The 20,236-nt window shown below is 44.0% G+C and overlaps 2 protein-coding genes across 3 annotated transcripts; both read left to right on the top strand.

Moving 5' to 3' along the window:
* The first annotated feature begins 205 nt into the window (after positions 1-205).
* p2ry8 (P2Y receptor family member 8) lies at positions 206-3,840 on the top strand. 2 transcript variants are annotated; one of them, XM_068572931.1, is made up of 3 exons: positions 206-286; positions 1,539-1,858; positions 2,591-3,840. In XM_068572931.1, the coding sequence occupies exons 2-3, from the start codon at positions 1,566-1,568 to the stop codon at positions 3,348-3,350; spliced, it is 1,053 nt and encodes a 350-aa protein (XP_068429032.1). In that variant the 5' UTR covers positions 206-286; positions 1,539-1,565; the 3' UTR covers positions 3,351-3,840. The 2 variants fall into 2 exon arrangements, with proteins under 2 accessions (XP_068429032.1, XP_068429033.1); XM_068572932.1 differs by lacking the exon at positions 206-286 and having other exon boundaries at positions 1,531-1,858.
* A 318-nt stretch (positions 3,841-4,158) lies between these two features.
* asmtl (acetylserotonin O-methyltransferase-like) lies at positions 4,159-13,842 on the top strand. The gene is made up of 15 exons (XM_068572956.1): positions 4,159-4,238; positions 5,170-5,274; positions 6,226-6,357; positions 6,441-6,488; positions 6,569-6,633; positions 6,727-6,791; positions 7,036-7,144; positions 7,501-7,822; positions 7,901-8,143; positions 8,865-9,027; positions 9,121-9,320; positions 9,430-9,562; positions 9,665-9,805; positions 9,910-10,032; positions 10,480-13,842. Exons 2-15 carry the CDS (start codon positions 5,182-5,184, stop codon positions 10,683-10,685), a joined length of 2,043 nt encoding a protein of 680 aa, XP_068429057.1. The 5' UTR covers positions 4,159-4,238; positions 5,170-5,181; the 3' UTR covers positions 10,686-13,842.
* The last annotated feature ends 6,394 nt before the right edge of the window (positions 13,843-20,236 follow it).

Here is a 20,236-nt window from a genome sequence, read left to right as displayed (position 1 = left end):
TCCATGCATGCTATGAGCGCGTGGGGGTTTTCTGACCTGCAGTTGGTAGGATGGAGGTGGTCACATGATCCATTTCCTCGCTCTCTCCCGCTCTCTCTCTCTCTTTCTCTTTCTCTCTCTCTCTCTCTCGCTCTCTCTCTCTCTCTCTCTCTCTCTCTCTCTTTATGGCACTGTAACACAATCAAATCTCATTTCCCCAGCAGTCGCAATATCTGTTCCTTCATCTTCAACCGACGCGGCGTATGCCTCCACCTGCCTCTTGTCTCGTCTGCCTCCGTGCCCATAGGTGAGTGTTTGACCCACTTTCACTAAGATCCACCTGGAGAGATCCTAAACCTCGACAACGTATGTGTGCTTTAACATTTGAAATATTGATTCCAAGTTGGCCCACGTGCCGGTTGCTTAATATGTGCTATTACTAAGCATACTTTGGAACTTTGGACAAAGTCACTTTAGTCAGCACTTGTTGTTCCTACCTGTGTTCAGTGATGCCAGAATAAGTGAAAGGTTACTGCAATATTTATTGATGTTAATTCATTTTTGGACAATATTTTTATTTAGCGTTTTAACACATTAACACAAACAACACCCAGTGCCCACAATGACTGAACATGTAACTTAGACTAGCTCAAATGTGCAACATCAGTATAAAGAACAACATGTTGTGAAAGTGTAAGGGTTAAAAAACGTCATTGCGTAAATATTCATGGTTTAAAGAACTGTTTGGCTACAACACTTTGTAAGCAGAGCGGAAGGAGAATGAATAAGTGTTGAAAACATATGTTATTTATTTCACAGATTCCTTTTTTTGTTACTTTTAGAAAAGAAAAACACACTATAACCCAAAGTCAATGTCAATGGACTACAATATGTCATTTGATGGGGTAAAAAAATGTATCACTGTTATTATCATCTCTGTCCTTGGTGTGGTAGTAGGTACTTTCCGTTGCATAGCTTACAATGCAACTTTGCAGCATTTCAGTGATTTCTGTGGCAACTGCCCCCCCCTGCCCACACCACCACCATCACCACCACCACGATCCTGTATACCACGTTCAAGTGTTCACTTTCTTCACGGCACGAAGATCAAATTCAGTTGGGCCCGAGACGATATGATCATTGGCAGTTGCGAGTCTACACCCCATGACATGATCAGGTGTCGATGCAACACCAGCTCAACCGCAGCGGCAGTTGGCACTCTTCACCGCAAATCAATCATGTGCTTTTCCTGTGTGAAAACAACACACACGCTACTCGCACGCAGACAAACACACCGAGTAAAGGTGCTCTCATGAGAATGCTTAACGGGTTAGTTTCACACCTTTTAGCTCAATAATGTCTGCACATTCAAAGAGAGGGAAGGTTGCACATGCATCGCATTAGACTAGGTTTAGCAGGGTTTTTTGTATGTTGTCTGATTTTTTTTTTCAGTTCTTACAAACCAATCAAATTAAGAAGTACATGATGCTGCTCCAGTATTTCCTCAGAAAAATAACCCTGCACCACATACCCGTTAAACCACAGGTGATTTCTCACAGGTAACGAGAACCTGTTCCCGTTCAGCCATGACGGGGAATTCCAGCATCTTCAAGCTAGACAACGCCACCCGGGCCCTGTTCCTCAACGTAAACTCCAGCATCGCCATCTCGGCCATCTACGTCATCGTCACTGTTGTCAACCTGGCAGGAAATGGCCTCTGCATGTGGATTCTGGTCTTCCGCACCTCCCCTAAGACTCCCTCCATCATCTTCATGATTAATCTCACCCTCACCGACTTGGCCCTCGGCGCTGCCCTGCCCTTTCAGATTGCCTACCAGTTCCAAGGGTACCACTGGAATCTGGGACCCCAGATGTGCAGGTACTCTATACAACTGCAGGATGCTGTTGAAGTATTGATATGAAGGGGGAGAGGAGATCGTCAACAGAAGTTCACAGAAATTGGAGAGAACTTGTTGTTTGAACTTGTTGGCCTCATGCTATTTTGATCTCAGTGTATACACACAGTCCACCAAAAGAGTTGACACAGGGAATGTCTTACCAAGAGTTCACAAATCTAAACGGCATGCATTGCCGGCAACTGGCTCATCTCGAATGAGCCTAGTGACATGCCGGAAAACACAAGGTTATGGTCTCAATCTATAGATTCAAGTCTTCTTCAATACAGCATTATGTTCCTTTAACATATGATGATCCATTTAGAGTCAAATAGACCATATAGACCGTTTATAAGAAGGTTTCTAACATGGTGGCACTTCAGGATTTCACTATACCCTTCACAGAAAAAAGTCTGGCACATTAAATCCTCCAACTGGTGGTTTTTACACTTTGGTTCTCATATGGACAAATGGGTCATAACGTGTACATTTGTGAGATTCAGAGGTGCTGATAGGTGTAATTTTCTTACTTATGGAATAGACAAGACAGCGCTCTCTTTATTTCCAGTCTTAATGCTAAGCTAAGCTACCCCACTGCTGGCTGTAGCTTTATGTCAATCAGACAAATTGCAGAGTGGCATTGATCTTCTCATCTTTCCTGTTGCTTTCACCAGTGCTTTAAATAAAACTCTCTTCTTCTATGCATCTACCCACAGAATCATGACCCTTGTCTTCTACACCAACATGTACTGTTCCATTCTGACCATGATGGCCATCGGAATTGACCGCTACCTGGGCATCGTCAAGCCCATGCAGTTCAGGCAGAAAAGGTTCAGGAAGTCCATCGCTGTCTTCAGCTGCCTCCTCATGTGGGGCGTGGTCCTGAGTGTACTGTGCCCACTGATGACCACAGACCTGACCTTCGACATTCCTGAACTCGGGATTACCACATGCTTTGACGTGCTGAAGAAAGACATGCTCCCGACCCTGTCTGCCTGGGCGGCCTTCCTCTTCAGCATGGTGTTTGTCCTCTTCCTCTTCCCCTTCTGTGTCACGACATTCTGCTATGTCAGTGTCATACGAAAACTGGCCAGGGATTCCAAGACAGCCCAGAAAAGAAGAGCCATACTTCTGGCCTTCATCGTTCTCCTGGTGTTCACCTCATGCTTCGCGCCCAACAACATCCTCCTGTTGGCTCACTCGGTGCTGAGGCTCTTCTACAACAAGTCTCTTTATATGGCCTACAAACTGTCTCTCTGTTTCAGCTGCCTGAATAGCTGCCTCGATCCGTTCATTTACTACTTTGCGTCCAAGGATTTTAGACAGAAGCTGAGACAGGTTATGAATCTGCAGACCCTGAGCAGCATGGACTCAATGAAGATGGATCGTAAAGAGAGTTTTTACTCAGCACATTACGCCGTTGAAGGGCCGGTGGAAGAACACAGAAAAGTGTCTTTGATGCCATCCACGGCATAGAGAGACGGACTAAGAGGAAGGGGAATAAAAAGGGTGTTAAGAGAGATGAAACAGAGGAAGTGAGAGGAAGTGTGGTGTGTCAAGCTCTTTCAACATCTAAATATTTTTAAAAAAAAAATTGTTCTGATTTTTTGTAATGTGCATTGTAGAACAAATGAACATGGACAGCCGCCGAGTCTTATTATTGCATTTCCCTACAAGGTGACTTATGTGTTATCTTCAAATGTGAGACATTTATTGTAGCCTATGGGTAAATAAATCTGCCACAATATAATATGTTTTGTGTTGAAGAATATGTGGCATGGACAAGTGCAAATAAAATGTGAAAATATAAGCCTTTTCTGATGGAAAACTTAAACATGATTCAACATCATTATTATAACATAATCTCTGTAAATGTCACTGTAAATGCCTTTATGTGTTGCATTGGTGTAGTTGACCTTTTCACCTTTTTTTTTTACTTCAAGTTCCTTCTTTTTTCCTCTTTGTTTTCTTCCTCTACTCATGTTTACTATATGTTGTATATATGTATAATAAATGCTATTATTGTTGTTATTATTATTAATATCATTATTCTTAGTATCACCATCATTATTGTATGATTATTGCCATCACTATCATTATTATCATTATAATGATGATTATCTTTGTTGTTTTTATTGGTAGTATTAATACTATTGGAGCTAGAGGTAGTCAGAGTAGTTGCAATATGACACTATACTAAGAAGATAAGATACTGTACTCTGTTAACACTGTGGATCCGCCCACGTTTCTGAAACGTCTTCACGCATGCGCAGTCTAGTCGGTGGTAGGAGTGTACTTATGGTCGTGACCAGCTTGCGGGCAGTTGTGTCCGTTTCCTGACCGGAGTGAGGAATATATGAGCAGGTGAGCGACCCTGCGTTATCTCCAGTCATTTAACGGCCAAGCAGGGTTTTTTTAAATGACTTTGTGCATTCAACCGGGTCGCTCCTTTCGGGGACACCGTGACTAGCTACGCGCTAACGTCAAGTTTACACATTAGTGAAGACGTTCGCAGAGTTGTGAGCTAACATTAGCGAGTTAGCTCACAACCTGTACTTGCTTCAATTGAAGTTCATAGTCGAGAAAGATTTCTCACTCCGATATGTGCTTCCAAAAAGGCACATTACCTTACGCAACACTGTTTGCTCAGGGAAGGATGGAGGCAATTATCTCATAAATTGTGCAGTCATGTCTGGTGTTCCTTGTGCCTCTCTGAATTTAGCCTTTCGATCACTGTTGCACTGCGAATCAATAAGTTGCATTTGCAACATACTCGGGACACTCCACATTTGCTGAGAAGGGCTCTGCAAACAGCTGCCCCGCGAAACCTGCTTGCTTCTTTTCCAAAACTGTGTGGTCACCTTTGACATTATTTTAAGCCAAAGTTTTTGTTTTTTTATTTCAATTGTAGACCAAGGGATAATTTGAATTTATATGAAGAAAAAAAAATAACTTTGGCATTATGTAGAGGCAGGTTGGGAAGGAGGCCGCAAATGGCCTGCGGGCCGCCAGTTTGAGACCTCTGGTTTAAACCGTAGTAAAGCAGCACATTCCCTTATTTCAGAAGTTGAGACCAGTGAGCGTTTGGTGTTTGTCCTAATCAATTACTAAAATGATTATTAAAAGTGAGCATTGTGTTGATTGGCTGATTCATAAATCAATCAGCCATTTCAGCCCTGTATGGCTCTATATGTCCTCCTGACAGTGCAAATCTGTGCGAGTCGTTTGACTCGTGAGATGAACTCGGCTCCATTGCAAATGTTTAACTCAGTTTATCCCCTCATGGCCGTTAAAGGAGAAGGCCATCATGGTGCTGAACCCTGTCATTTCCAAGCTCGCCGGCAAACTAGTTGTGCTGGCAAGTGCTTCTCCGAGGAGACTGGAGATTCTCAGCAATGCGGTAGGTTGCCCTGTAGTTAAACTTGTGGGAATGGTGCATATCTCAACTAATGTACATTTGATTGTAGACCGATACATTGGCTAATATTAGCTTGTCTCAGACATATATGTATTGAAGTGTACCTCTGTTGAAATTTACAATCAATTGCTTTCCAGAAGATGTGTTTAGGGTATTTTGGAAACAGTGTTGCCGTTGGATATGTTTTCCACCATAGAGCACTGATCTTTTTTTAAATTGTAAAATATAATAATAAAACAACATAGCACTTTTCAAAGTTCCCAAAGGATGGCGACGACACAGACACTGACACTGACACACACACTTAAAGCAGTGGTTCTCAAACCTTTTCTGGAAATAAGATAACTTTATGACTCCATCTTTGCTTTTATAAATAACAGAATAAAGAAAATTGTGATCACTTTCAAGTAAATCAGATTGCTCCATTAGACCCAAAAAAATTGCAATCACTTCGAACAATGACAATAAAGTTCTATCTGTGCAAAAAATAACTAATATTTGGTTACTAAATTGCTCATTGTGGAAAACAATAAGCTAATTATTAGTACAGATATGTGTTAACCAGTTACCCAAAAGTACAGGCATTTCTCCATGTATTTATTATGACTTTGTTTTATGTCTGTGAACTTTTGTAATGTGTGAAGCCAGCAGGCTCATTGTTGGGTACAAGACACAAGCACTTTTGCTCATTTGGAGCAGGAGAGCTCCTCCAGATTCAGGAGAGCTACTCCAGTGCGCCTCGCAGGACAGCAACTATAGCAATCTTCAACTTGGGAGCGTTTAAAACGCAGATATAGATGTCTGCTTTTAGTCACAGTTTCTTTCTATGTAAGAGGCTGAGTGAAATGTTGATGTCGACTTCAAAAATCCACAGTGGTCATGAAATGTGTAGGTAATTTTGTGGTTGCTTTTTATTTCACTCCTTCATTGTAGGGCTTGCGGTTTGAGGTGGTACCGTCCTGGTTCAAAGAAACTCTCGACAAGGGACTTTTCAAAGCGCCCCATGAGTATGCTGTAGAGACTGCCAAGCAGAAGGCCCTGGAGGTGGCCAGGAGGATGCCCTTTGTGAGTTAAGCTCCTTGCTGCCTGATGCCATATGGTACCCCCATGAATTACATATTGATAACGCATTTGTTCATTTGCTTTAGAAACATCTGAAGACTCCAGACATAGTAATCGCAGCGGACACTATTGTGGTGAGAGGAGGAAAGTTTTACAGTATTTTATCTGTTTACTCAGTTTTTTTACCCTAGCCATTGTTTTTTCATTTCAACAGACTGTTGATGGTCTGATACTGGAGAAGCCACTGGACAAAGAGGACGCGTACAGAATGTTGTCACAGTGAGTGTGGATAACCTTGTATCTGTGTTGACGTTAAGAAGCGGGAGGAGATCTCCTTTTACATTTCTTGGTTTCTTTCTCCTTCTCCTCCAGCCTGAGCGGTAAAGAGCACAGCGTCTTCACCGGTGTGGCTATTGTCTTCTGCCACTCGAAAGAAAGTACGTCACCGCTTGATAATCGTTTGACTTTCAGATTGCTTTCTGTTGAAATTTCATTAAGCGTTTTCATTAAAGCAGTTTAGGTACTTTTTGTATCTTCTACTTCTTAAATGCCCAGCAAGGATACCTTTGGGGGAAAGCTTTATATTCCTGTACTGTAAGACTTTATGCCAGTTTCCTAAATAAGCTGTATATCAGTTGTAGTGGACAGTAACATTTCATGTAAAACGCTCATCCCCCCCAGACGAAGAAGTGGATTACCAGATGGTTGAATTCTATGAAGAAACAAAGGTGAAGTTTGCTGATCTCTCAGATAATATGCTCTGGGAGTACATCAATAGCGGTGAACCCATGTGAGTAGGAAACTTTTGAACTTTCACATGTTTAACAGCTACTGGTTTCTCTTTGTGTAGTAACGTAACTGAGCATTTGCTCAATGGAGGTCATTTAGTGGATATGGTATTCATGAAGCTGCTGCTTTTTGGACTTTGGTGCTTAAGCTGTGTTTGCCTTGTCTTGTTTGACATGGAATGTGTAGGCAAAAAAAAAAAAGTAAAACATCTTTGCCCTGGGTTGGATTGAGTGTCATCGCACATATAATAATTTTAGTTTAAATGTGTTTTCAACAGTTTTTGTTAATCTCTTTTTGTTAATGTGTGTGTGTGTGTGTGTGTGTGTGTGTGTGTGTGTGTGTGTGTGTGTGTGTCAGGGACAAGGCTGGAGGCTACGGTATCCAGGCTCTCGGTGGGATGTTGGTAGAGTACGTCTATGGTGACTTCCTCAACGTTGTGGGTTTCCCCCTCAACCACTTCTGCAAACAGCTGGACCTCATTTACAACCAAAGCGATTCCACCTCAGACAAAGAGAGCGCGTCCGTCCGGCCGAGCACCAACGGCTCTCCCGCTACCTCGCCGCTCATTCTGCCTGCGCCCAAACTGCCAGCTAAGTCTGGCCACAGTCCCAGTCCTCCTATCAAACTCAGCCCCACATCCGACTGCAAAACGAACTCTTCAGCTGGTCCCCTCCGTGAGGTTAGTTAAGCACAACCAGTTCCCTTTTCTTCTTTTTTTTTTTGTCATTTTCTATAAGTAACAGTCTCCCGTGTATAGGTGGAAAGGAAAGACAGTAAAAATGGAGTGGATGGGAGTCCCTGGATGTTGGTGAACAGCCTGTCTAAAGGCACAGAGGATAGAAAGGCTAAGCTCGGAGACTTTAAGAATGCAGCATTACCGCCGACGACCAGCAGAGGGCAGGTGATTAAGCTCAATGTGACAGAGCAGGAGCCCAGTGAGCCGAAGAAAGAAGACATGCAACGTATTATTGATCTGATGGATGGATTCAAAGCCTCAAAGGTACAATTGCGTATGCCTATATTGTGATTTTTTTTTTTCTTTTTAAATATAACTGAATAATTGCTGTAATTCACTTCTAGATGGAGTGAAGCATATAGCTCAACCTTAAGGGATAGTTTAGCCCCCCAAAGTCATGTTTTTCCCTTTATTCTTTGTATTGATTATCAGTCTAGATTGTTTTGGTGGGAGTGGCCCCATGGTTTGGATATTGGCAATAGAGTGTACATGGACTACATGGCTCTCAGGTTAGGGAACTACGCCCGCCCAACCGTATCACCTCGCAGAAGGAAGTATCCATCTAAACTCGAGACTGCGAGCTCACCCAGCACCACTGAGCGAGCTAACTTTACAGCTCAGTCAAGAAGGACGCCATGAATGTTCACATTACTTGTAGTCACAGGCTCTTTTTTAATTTCGGGACGAACAATCCCTTTTTAAATCAATAGCATTGGTCGGAAAATAGAATTATTTGCTTTCTTACTGAGAATTACGTTTTGAAGATTGATTCATATAGGTACATTAAAGCCCAACTTAAAGGGACAGTTCACCCTAAAACTCTACAACTAACATCTATCTTATTTGGTAAAGTGTATAGAAAGGACTATTATTGTGCATGTGTTTTTTGATCTGCACATGCTGTAAGCACACAGCAGTCTAAAATCACATTAATAACATTGCACTTTCCGTCCGTGTCCACTCCATCTCTCTCAAAATGCTCCAGGCGCTGTTTACTGCATCCAAGATGTGTGTGTTTGACCTGCTCCAAAGCCGGCCAGGGCTGGAGGCGCCGCAGGTGGCCCGGGAGATCAAAGCCTCCGTGAAGGGCACCGAATGCCTGCTCGAAGCCTGTGTGTCTCTGGGACTGCTGAGGAGCAAAGAGGGAAGTGAGTCAGCGCTCGGCTCTCAAAGAGAGATGGCATTTCAAACTTCAACTTAAAATGACCCTCTTACATGTTTTGTGGCGTCTCTACTACCAGGGTGCCAGAAGCCGGTGTTCGAGAACACAGATCTGGCCGCTCGCTTTCTGCTGGCGGACGCTCCCTGCTCGCTGCGCGGCTACATCGAGCATTGTAACGACACCGTGTGGCCTCTCTTCTCCCACCTCGACAGCGCTGTGCAGGAGGGGACCAACCAGCGCGAGAAGGCTTTCGGCAAGAAGTCCGACGATATGTTTCAGGTGATTGAGATGAGTTTAGCCTACGATAAATATGTGTAGTGGTGGAGGGGGCGAAAACAACATTTTAAATGTTTTCTCCCCCTTCTATCTTATTTGTTTCTATTTAAAGGATACTTTCTACAACAGTCAAGAAGTCAAACTGAGATTCATGAATGCCATGCACAGCATTGCTAACGTTACAGGACAAGCTGTTGCAACAGCCTTTGACCTCTCCAGCTTTAAAACGGCCTGTGACCTCGGAGGTAAGGAGAAGAGTGAAGAGTTTTCATTTAGTTTTATTTTTTAAGTTTGTCCCAAAACAATAAACTGTTTTCTTTACATATGATCTTTTTTCTTCTGCCCAGGATGCACTGGCGCCATGGCCTATGAATTTACCAAAGCCCATCCCGGGTTGTCCGTGACAGTGTTTGACTTGCCAGCAGTGGTTGAGATGAGTGAACGTTTCCATCCTCTGCACGCAGACAACAGGGTGTCATTTGTAGCAGGTCAGTTTTGTGTGCGTGTGTGTGTTAAGTGTCTCGGATATCACAGTAACACCTCCCTCACTTTGTGACCGTAACTCTTGTCTCTCTCCTCTCTGTGTGACCAGGAGACTTCTTCAAGGACGAGCTTCCCAAAGCAGATTTGTACGTCCTTGCGAGGATTCTGCATGACTGGCCTGATGAGAAAGTGCATATTCTGCTGAGTAAAATCGCAGATGCGTGCACACCAGGTACAAGTTTTATTAAATTTTTGTTGACAAAATGATAAATGCTAAAATATAAAAAATGTAAAATCATGTTTAGCACCCAGAATCAGTCAGGCATTTGTCAGCGAAACAGTGAAGTTTGCATTTTTGCAAACTGTAGCCGACAACCAGATAAGATCTTATCTCCAGAAAGAGCAGTTGCTGTGTGTTTGCTTTTAGTAACCTACAGTCTTAGTTTTCAGGGGAAGTGCTGCTGTAAACCTCAAGTGGTTTTAACTGATACAAAAGCAAAATGTTTTTTTGGTGATGAAAAGCTGGCCAGTTTTAAAAACCAAGACAAAAAAACCCAACTTGAACCCACATTTTTTTGTTTTCCCTCTTGATCTTTATTCTATGCCCAAAACCATCACTAATGTGGTCTCTAAAGTTGTTTACCCACAAACAAACCATGCGCTTCCACCATGCTGCCAGGCTGCGGACTCCTGCTGAGCGAGATCTTCCTGGATGAAAACCGAGGCGGCCCGAGCCGCGGCCTGCTGCAGGCCCTCAGCATGAGCGAGGGGAGGCAGAGGAGCGCGACGGAGTACGCTCTGCTTCTGAAGAGCCACGGGTTCGTATCGCCGTGTGTCGGACACACGGACAGCCTCCTGGATGCTATGCTCTGCATCAAAGCATGACCGACAATGATCTTGTGGAATACTGGACACCTTTTTCTTTTGTGTAAAAAAAATCAAGAACTACGGTCAAGAATGTTTTCGGTGTTGAAGTGGGAGTCTGTCAAGCCGTTTCTGTGAATGAAGCGAACAAAGAATCAGTTCATGTTTAAGGTGTTGGTACACAAAAGGGATTGTATTGTGTATCGTTTTATACCAGGCATTCTGTAATTTTTCTGTGCACTCAGTCTTGGATAATGTCTTCTGTCAGGCCTTTGGATGTGCCGTGCTCATAGCCAAGACCCCGTTGGACAGACGGCCCGCTCTGCCTTCATCTATGTCGGGAACAAAAATCATAATCTGAAGTAAAAAGTTAGGATGTTACAATGCGTACCACGAAAGGTGACAGAAGTAAAAAAAAAAAAACAAAACATGGGTATAATCAGGAAAATGAAATAAAGCACCAAAAGTGTAGTAGTTTTAATAATGTTTTTGAAATTGGATGATTATTTCTAATAAATTAAGTTGTAATATACCATTTGATTTATTGGGTAAAGGTGAAGCTAATTTGAAAAACAAAGTATTTTTTAAATGATTGCCTATATTATGCCATTTGCCGTCAAACGTCCAAAAGTCTTTCTGTGGTTGGCGTGCAACTTCCTCGTTCCATAAACGCTCTTTTTGAGGCCATCTGGATGTCGGCTGTGAGCCGCAGGGCTCGTCGGACCTCAAGACCTCTGACGTGTCGCGTCACGGGAAGCAGTCTGGACGCAATGGGAGAAGGGGGCTCAACGAAGAAGTCAAATCCAAGCAGCAGCGTCGTCATCTCGAGTTGGATGTTACTTCATTTTTTATGTACGCTGGTGTTTCGTCTCTCCCTCGTGGATATGATGCTTCAACTTTATAGGGGGTGTGTGGATGATGGTGATTGTGATGGAGGCTTAACCTTCTTCAAACCTGTACTCCGAGGCCCGTGTGGAGCATTCGTCTGAATGCGGCATGTACACTACTCAATCGTAATTGATCTTGATGATCAAACTGATGACTACTTATGCGCTGACTTTAATCGACCCACAATTCAAAGCTGTAGAGAAAACACTTTGCTTGTCACCGCTTTACTTGGAGTGACATTTGATACTCTGGAAGATGGAAACCCAAATATTTGTTTTGCAGTTGAAAGGGTTGCAGTCCCTTGCTGTGTCAGTAAACCTCCTCAAGATGGCACCACAGTCCTGCAGAAGAGACACACACACAGACACACACAGAGTTGCCTGTTCTGTTAACAAATTCCTTCCAGTGGATGTGTGCTGTTGAGGTCGTTTCAACATTCAGAACCAAGACTCAAGCTGTGGAGTTTTGAAATTAATCTGTGTTTTTATTCATATGGCCGGGTAGGAGAGTCTCTTAATGCATTAAAGACACCATCCCTTAATTCCTTACAGATATTCCGCTTTGAGGCAGCCGGTAAAGCAGCCAAACAGCTGACAGGAATATGGGGGAAATCTCTGGCCCCGGATAAATAGCTCTTATTCTTTTTGACACTGAAAGTATCTGGACTACTCTTCATTTTGGATCCCTCTCTTTAAGTATTTTCCCTCGCATGGTAATCAGGGTGGTCATGTTATTCATGGCTATTTTCTTGTCAGTCCGGGCTCAGGCGCTCAGTGACATCTAACTGATTTCCATGACTCAGTTGTTGGTCCGTCGATGAGGAGAGACAGGAGAGGAGGAGGGAAGGGTGGAACTGGAGTTCAAATATGACAGTGTAAATCACTTTTTGTTTGTATTAGCACGCACTGAATGCATCAAAACATACGTTGAGGTCCTGGTTGTGTAAGTGCTCGCTGCACACGGATGGGGCGTAACAAATCAAACTGACTCGCTGTGTTCCCTGAAACCACGAGTCCAAGATTTGCATATTGGTCCGCTGTCAGTGTCCCATCTGCACCCGCTCACCCTCAAATGCCTCAACCCTTTTTTTTTTTTGTGTACAAGCATCAACAGCGAACCCTGCGCAAGGGCCTTTAAAAAAAAAAAAAATTCTCTAATGAAAACCATTCAAGTCAATCAAGTTTACCAGAGACCAAAGGCCGGCGTAATTTAGGGAAAATTGCTTTGAAACTCCAAAAGTAATCTTCTGTAATGCGATCTCGCCCCGTCGAAACGCTGGCCGTACTGTAACGTGTCGGATAAGAGCTCAGTCATTTTCTCCAGACGAGCAGAGCGGCCGTCCACCTGCAAGCAATCATCATTCTCGTGTTAAGTGCTTTGATATTAAAATGAGTGATTTAGGAGCGCTCGCTGCTGCTAGATAGCGACTTGGAAACACTTCCATGTGTTGATAGCGAGGATAAGCCGGACGGGGGGGCGGTTGAGTGGCCAGTGAGAAAAACACTGTGGCTATAAGTCACGACTTCAGTGTTTCAGTTGGGGGAAAGCCGGCCGTGCATCGAACAAGAACGATGCAATGATGGCCTTTTAATGCAAGGTTTATTTAATATGTGAAACATTGTGATGGGAACGTGCAACTTCTGGTGTCACCACTTGGGGGCATCATTGGCTCTTTTTGTTTTTTAAATGCGAAGAAAAAACAATTCCACAGAGGTTTATTTGATCAAGTTACATTGTTTGTTGACGCTCTTTCCAAAGTGACAGGAAAGGACAATTTCACCTCTGAGATATTTGTAATATTTTTTTGTGCAAATATCCGTGTCGAACTTTTGAATTTGAGAAAGTAAACGTTACCAGAAGCGTCCCGGTGACTTTGGGAGAGGATCCGCAGAATGCAAATGGTTGCATGCAGAATAACAAACAACTCTCTAATCAGCCTGTTTGCCTCTCGCAAACCGAACCCGCACTTCTGCACCTGCTTTCAAAGAGCGGGCTTTGTTTATCAAAGTCCTGCTCCGTCAACAAACGAGAGTGAAAGCGCGATGATGGCTAGCTCCTCGACCCACATCTGATTTCAGCAAATGTGCAGTTGTTCAAAGTGAGTTGTGCTTCATTGATTTGTTTCAAGGCAGAGGAAAAATAACCTCGGGGCTTCTACCAGTTAGAAATAACAATGGAGTCCTTCTCTGTAGTGCTTTTGGCCTGACATCAGTAGCACTGTTTGCTGGTTGAGGCTGTTTAATAGAGTTGTACTTTCCAATTGAGATGTTTGTCTATCGGATCGGTAATTATGGTCATTGTACTTTAATATTGCAGAGATTCATAAAGGATTTGCATCAATTTATGTTTGCTTTGCTTTGTGGTCCCCCACATGATTCGAACATTTCTTGATTTGTTTGACTTTGACGAGTTCAAAGTAGCAGTAATAGTTTCACAGTTTGGGAATAATGCTCTTTCTTCCTTTCCCGACAGTTCGAGAAGAATAATACCGCTCATGTTTGAGCACTAAGCAGGAGATAAGAGGTAAGTAGCTTAGCTTAGCATGGAGCCTGGAAATAAGAATATGCCCACTTGCACTTCTGTATCTCACAAATAAATGTTAGTTTAACATGTACGCACACAAAAAATATCAAAACAAGTTGTTTTAAGGGAGGTACGTGTTTGAAATGCCGAGAGCAGTGACTTCCTGGAGTCTCCTCTGGTTGCATGGCAACCTCATGGTGACGATGAGACGACAGGCGTCGCAGCAGGTTGTCCTCCAATCACATCTCGTCCTTTTTACATTTGAGTTTGTGTAGATGTACAAGATATAGCTAGCAAGCTAAGTAGCTTCAGAGGTGCCCCTGTTTACAGGCTTTATGCTAAGCTAAGCTAACCTGGCTCTAGCCGGATACTAAAGGGAACATCAAGCATCTTAACTTTTTGCAATAAAGGAAATAAGCGTTATTCCTTTTAAAGACAAAACATTCAAAATATGTTATCGCTCTGATCACTTCCAGCTTTTGCCGAGGAATGTGAACAATCGTTGTGAACGCCGTTCGGCTCACAATCGGAATCCATCTGGCCCCTTCGCTAAAAGCCAACAACAGTCTCATTAACATATGGGAATATTTGTTGCGGTCAAATACGCGAGGCCGCCTCCCCCTTCCTGTCTCCATGTGATGTGTGAGGTGTCACTCAGAGGTACAGTAGGGGAGGAGACTCTCTGTGCAGAAATGGTTGGTGACAGGGCTTTCATCCGACCCACTGAGGGCTCTTTGTTGTTATTTTGGGAGCTCTCGTGGGTGCAATCTGAGAGAGCAGCAGACAGACGGGTCTCATCTCTACACGAGCACACACACACACACACACATTAGGAAGAAATGCACGTGCACACACTAACATACTAGCACCTGCATATACAAAAAAATAATAATAATAATGACATGCGCACTGTTGTGTCAATCAAATTGGCTGCTTTTCTGCAGGTATGTGTGCATATGGAAAAGCCATTAATTCTCAGTAATGAAGACATAATTATAATATTCCAAAACAGAAGACGTATTTGTTCCATGTGCTGTACAGCAATTTGTTTGGAAGCCATGAAAAGGAAAAAAAAAGAAAAATGACTGACTGTTTTTTCAAGATGAAAATAAAAACAATCAGGGGAAAGTCAAGATTTTGACCTATTGTCATAATTTTAATTTAGTAAAAATTGGTACGTCAAATTTTGACATGCTTTCTGATATTTCTGACGAGCATTTTTATTCTCTAACTTTTTATTTTGTTTTCATTTTTGAGTCTCAGAAGTGAAAATCTTTCATTTAAAGTCTTAAAGTAACATTCTCCAGGATTAAAGAGTATTTATTGGCAGAAATGAAATATAATAATTAGAAGTATTTTTTTGGATTGGGTATAATCAAACTATGTTTCTTTTTTTTTCTTTTCTGTGTTGCCTCTGAATGAGCCTTCATACCGTCACAGGGAGCCGGTCCTCTTCAGAGTTCAACCGTGTTGCACTGCCACGTTTCTACAGGAGCCCTGAATGGACAAACCACACTCTGGCTTCAGATCGGGCCTTTTGTGCTTTTCTCCCGTTACCTGAAGGCCACCGTAGTTCTCCGACGTGCGCCAACGCCTCATTGTTTCAGGGTGTGGGCCAAAGTTTCAGAGTTGGATAATTATAAACATGAAACTAAAATGATCGGCACGGCTAGATACGTTTTTTTCGTTGTAAATTAGGTAAACCAACCCTTCAAAGAATTAAAAGCTGAAAAAAACCCAACAACAACAACATATTTCATGCCACATTTGTACGTTTGAAATTTCCACCACATCAACGGGAGAATGAAAGTCTCCAGTTAACAGCCTAAAGTCTTATTTGATTTCACGTTCAAACGCCAACAACGATCATAACCTCCTGACAGTGTAAGATGCAAAACAAAAATGTTTAGCCTATCCGCGGTTCGTGCCGACGAGATATTTACCGGGTTGACAAGAGTTGTCTTTGCGTCTGTCTCGCCGTCTGTTGATCGTGAGTTGAAGGTGGCTCGGCGGCGGCCTCTGACTCCGATCACAGGCGGCTGTTTAAAACAAGCGGGGGAGATGCGCTCCTCTCGCTGTGTGACGATGACCCCTTTGCTCCTCACCCCCTCCGGCGGCAGTTCATCCACCAAACAATAACAATCAATCCTCCCCTCGCCTCCCCCACCCCCCCTCCACACTTCCACATCTGACAGTGCAGACGAGCAACTTTTTCTTAAAATGATATGCATCTCCTGCTGGTCCCATGGCAACCGCCTTGACTTTATTGTTGCGTTTTCCTTTGATCCCCGCCAAGCTTTGATTCACTTCTCTTTCACCCTTTTAGCTAAACATATCATGTGAATTCGAAGCTTTGTTCCTGACAGTCCCCGTCTTACCTCGCTCTCTCCACAGGCTCCTGACGCCTCCCAGAGGAGCCGCGGAAGGAGGAGAGGAATTCCACTGGATTCAAAGACTTCTCCGGGTTTCTTTTGACTCTTCCCGCCTGCGTTCCCTCCTCCTCCCCCATCCCACCCCCCCTTGCTCCTTCGAGTTGACCTGCTCCTCGCCATACCTCCTGCCAAACCATCATCCTGGCCCCTGGGGCTCTGTATGTGCCACGAGCATTGCACACTACATGGTTGCGTGGGGAGGGCTTCCTGTTCCAGCGGTATCGGTTCCTCTGCGTGTTCGTGGCGTTTTGGATCCGGTGGATGAAGAGGACGGTCTTTGCTCTGATTCACTGGGCGTTTTTGTGTGTTTTTTTTTTCTATCAAAGTTTGTTCAACAGAGAGATAAGTCGCCGGGTTTCTCACGAGCGCAGATGGATCGATAGATCTCCATCGAGAAATGCATCGCACGGGCACGCCGACCCGCTTTTTGAGTCCCGTCGTCAGAAAACGAGCAAGAGGGCCATTGTATCTCAAGGACTTCCACCGAATGAGAGCGTAATGAAAAATGAAAAGTGTGTGTTTTCTCAGTTCCATCTGGCTTCAATCGCGGCAATATCCTAAACATGAGCGGTTCCTCGAGTCGGCTACCCCTCAGCTTCACTCCCAGATGTCAGGCGCTCATTATTCCTGTCGGGCCTCTCCGTCAGCCGCACACTTACAAAACAAAAAAATTCCAACTTTTTCACCCGTTCACTTCATTATCACTTAACGAATGCTGTTTTCACCGTTACAATGTGGCTCATGTCATAGGATTTAACCTCGTCACTAATTGGACGCCCGAGAGAAGTCTTCTTTTAGGTGTCGGGGAAAGAATTCGGTCAGTCGCACATAAAAACAAAAAGAAAGTGGACATAATTCAGCCTTTGAGCACTAATTATAACTTCAGTGGTGTACTTGAGACTGTCAATAACAAAGACAAGGGAGCGGGGTGAGGTCTGACTTTTAAGTTCACTCAATGTTTGTAATTTAAAAGCAAAATGCTGAATTTTCACGACATCGTTTTCATTTGTGCATTTAGCCTTATCGCTCCACCGGCCTCCGTTGCTCCGTTGTGTTTGTGTCTGTATCGCTGGAGTTGGCAGAAGGTGTCAAACACGAGACACAGCGGCTGACAACACGTGTGAGAACCATTGCACAAGCACCACGTGACTTGACCTCAAAGGCTCCATCCCGTTTTTAAGAGAACTAAAGTTCTTTACACATCAATATTTCACTTTAAAATTGTTTGACATAATAACCGGTGACCAATTAAACTACTGAATGCTCTGTCCGACCGCCTGCCTCTGTCTCAAGCCATGTGCACTCCCAAATCAGCACAAATCAGCACCACATTTCCCCATAAACTTCACTGCTAAAGTGCTGCAAAGAGGGCGTCGCCGCTCAAACCAGAAGCCCCGAGGGATACTTCCAGCAATTAGAAACCCGCCCGGCCTCACATACAGCGGGACTACATGCAGCTCCGTAAAAGCTCGTGAAAACGCCATCCTTTCGTAAACTCACACGTTCGCCGCCGGTGACAGGCAATGAAAACGTCTCGCTGTGTGTCATGGAGGCACGTGTTGCAGGAGAGTGGGGGAGGCGGGCTTTCCCTCGGCCCTCCACTTGTGCACTCAAATGCGGCCCTCTGGCGCCGCAAGTGCACTTCTGTTAAGCGCGAGGCCGTCACATGCGTTCTTTAGAGGAAGTTTAGTACATACTTTATGAAAGCCCCGCACGCCCGCCTAGGACTTTGCTCTCACGCCCTCGCTAAATGCACGTTGAATCCCACGCGGCGGTGAGAATGACGAAGGTGCGCCACTGCTAGCTAACGGGAGAGCAGTGTGAGAAGCAAGATGGCTACAGAGGATGAAAAAAAAAACCCCCAACAGCAACAAAAAAAACACCTGCGCGTCATTTGTTAAAGCGACAGCGCACTCTGTCAAGCGGCCTGAAAACAACGCACCAGAATCGCTGAATCACTCTACCAATGCGCTGATCTTGTGCGTTTATGGGAGGCGACCCGCGTGACACCGTGCCGAGGCTCTGCAGCCACAAGTGCAATCTGAGGAGCATCGCTTTGCTCATACTCTAAAGGGCCATAAATCACTTAAATATATACTTAGTATTTTCCTTAGTAAGTGCTCCTAGAGCAGCATTTTAAGTTAAGACAAATATAGGTCAGATCAAGTGGATGAGTAAGTGACCACTTTCCCTCTTTTCCCTCACTGTGCTAAGTAACAAATAAGAATGATAATGATATGTTTGTTTTTTTCTCCACATGGACGTATAAATCTATCTGACTGATATGGATTTTCCGGTAATAAAATCACTGGACGATTTCGTCAAGGAAACGATGCTTTAATTCGGCCTCCATGCAGATATTCTCATGGATGCACCCGCATTAAAGGATCAAAATGGATCTTGGTCTATCACTTTTGTTCCTTTCTATTGCAAATTAATATCTGACAAGCCGCGAAGCACTTGGAGGAGTGTGACCTGGGAATACGGCGCCTGTTAAATGAATGACAGCCATGTGCAATGCAACAAGTCCAGCGGCAATACTGTCATATTGGGAGATGAGGGCCAACAGTGCTCCAATGAACTGAAACCAACGTTTCAGCGACGCGTCGCATCACATTGCCCCAACAGGTCACACAAAAGCATCTGTGACACCTGTTGATGGTTGGCGGACAGAATGAAAGCACGGTGATCCTCATGTGGCGTGGACTTATTATCTTATTATCATCATTTAGACTGTGAGATTGTATATATGCACGGAAGGAAACCCATAGAGAGTCTGAATGATACTTTACGTACTGCGGGGAGCAAGTTGGACCTCGGCACATCGTAAGTCTTTAACCGTCTTCAATAATTTCATCACACCTGACTCCTGAACCCGCTTCCACCCCCTCCCTTTCCTCCCTTCACTCCCCTCCGAACCGCACTCGCTATTAGTCAAATTGGAACGTCAATACTGCCTCTACCCACAGCACAGTTGTTGTAATGTGAATTTGAACCAATGGAGGGCAGTGTGACTATGATGACGGGCATCGGCGGGGCTGGAGCCCGAGCGTGTGCTCGACACCCTGAAACGCTGCTGCGTTTGGGCATGAAGGCTTTAGAGACAGATGTATAAACTACATGTTGATTTCTGTGTCTTCTGCCAGATGTGACACTCTTAACAAGTTTAGATTCGGATGAGAACGGAGTGAAGACGGAGGGGAAATGTTAAATTGGTAGAAGTGGGCAAAAAAAATACTTTTAGTGATTTGTCATCTGAGCTACGTTGCAGTCAGGTTTCGTAATGAGTGTGTTGTTTTTTTGTGCACTCCTTGTACTAAACAATCCATTAGTTTAAAAGTTGTTTCCATCATTTTTGCAACGCTGTTCTTTGAGTACCAGACTTCCATTCACGCCATAAGATAATTAATAATGTTCAGACTTAAAGATGAATCACGGTCACGTCCTCTAATCTGTTTCAGCAGAGCTTGTTTAGATATCACCCCCCTGTTTGCTAAATTCTCTCCAAAAATATTCTGCATCTGGAAAGAAACATCTGCCAGTGTTTTCTCGCTAATCAATGTTTGATTTCTCTTTTCTTTTCCTCTCTTTCTTCTAATATTCCAAGCAGTGTTTGAAGAGCAGCGGCAGGAGCCTGGGGGACGACCGGGTCGGCAGACGGCACCTGAGAGCGAAGCCTCAGACCTCGGGGGTGTGTGGGATGGAGGGGGGGGGGGGGTAAGACCCACA

Source organism: Clinocottus analis, unplaced genomic scaffold (genome assembly GCF_023055335.1).
Source record: "Clinocottus analis isolate CAN_PGR_092001 unplaced genomic scaffold, fCliAna1.0.p SCAF_12, whole genome shotgun sequence".
Classification (NCBI taxonomy): domain Eukaryota; kingdom Metazoa; phylum Chordata; class Actinopteri; order Perciformes; family Cottidae; genus Clinocottus; species Clinocottus analis.
The sequence above is the reverse complement of the archived record's forward strand: the minus strand, read 5'-3'. Positions and strand labels throughout refer to the sequence as shown.

What these genes read in the sequence shown, in the direction of transcription:
- asmtl (XM_068572956.1), top strand. Translation starts at nt 5,182, where the DNA reads ATGGTGCTGAACCCTGTCATTTCCAAGCTCGCCGGCAAACTAGTTGTG. An exon ending in TGGAGATTCTCAGCAATGCG is followed by an intron (nt 5,275 to 6,225) that starts GTAGGTTGCCCT and finishes CCTTCATTGTAG; the next exon opens with GGCTTGCGGTTTGAGGTGGT. An exon ending in CTTCTGCCACTCGAAAGAAA is followed by an intron (nt 6,792 to 7,035) that starts GTACGTCACCGC and finishes CATCCCCCCCAG; the next exon opens with ACGAAGAAGTGGATTACCAG.
- p2ry8 (XM_068572931.1), top strand. Translation starts at nt 1,566, where the DNA reads ATGACGGGGAATTCCAGCATCTTCAAGCTAGACAACGCCACCCGGGCC. An exon ending in CTGGGACCCCAGATGTGCAG is followed by an intron (nt 1,859 to 2,590) that starts GTACTCTATACA and finishes ATCTACCCACAG; the next exon opens with AATCATGACCCTTGTCTTCT.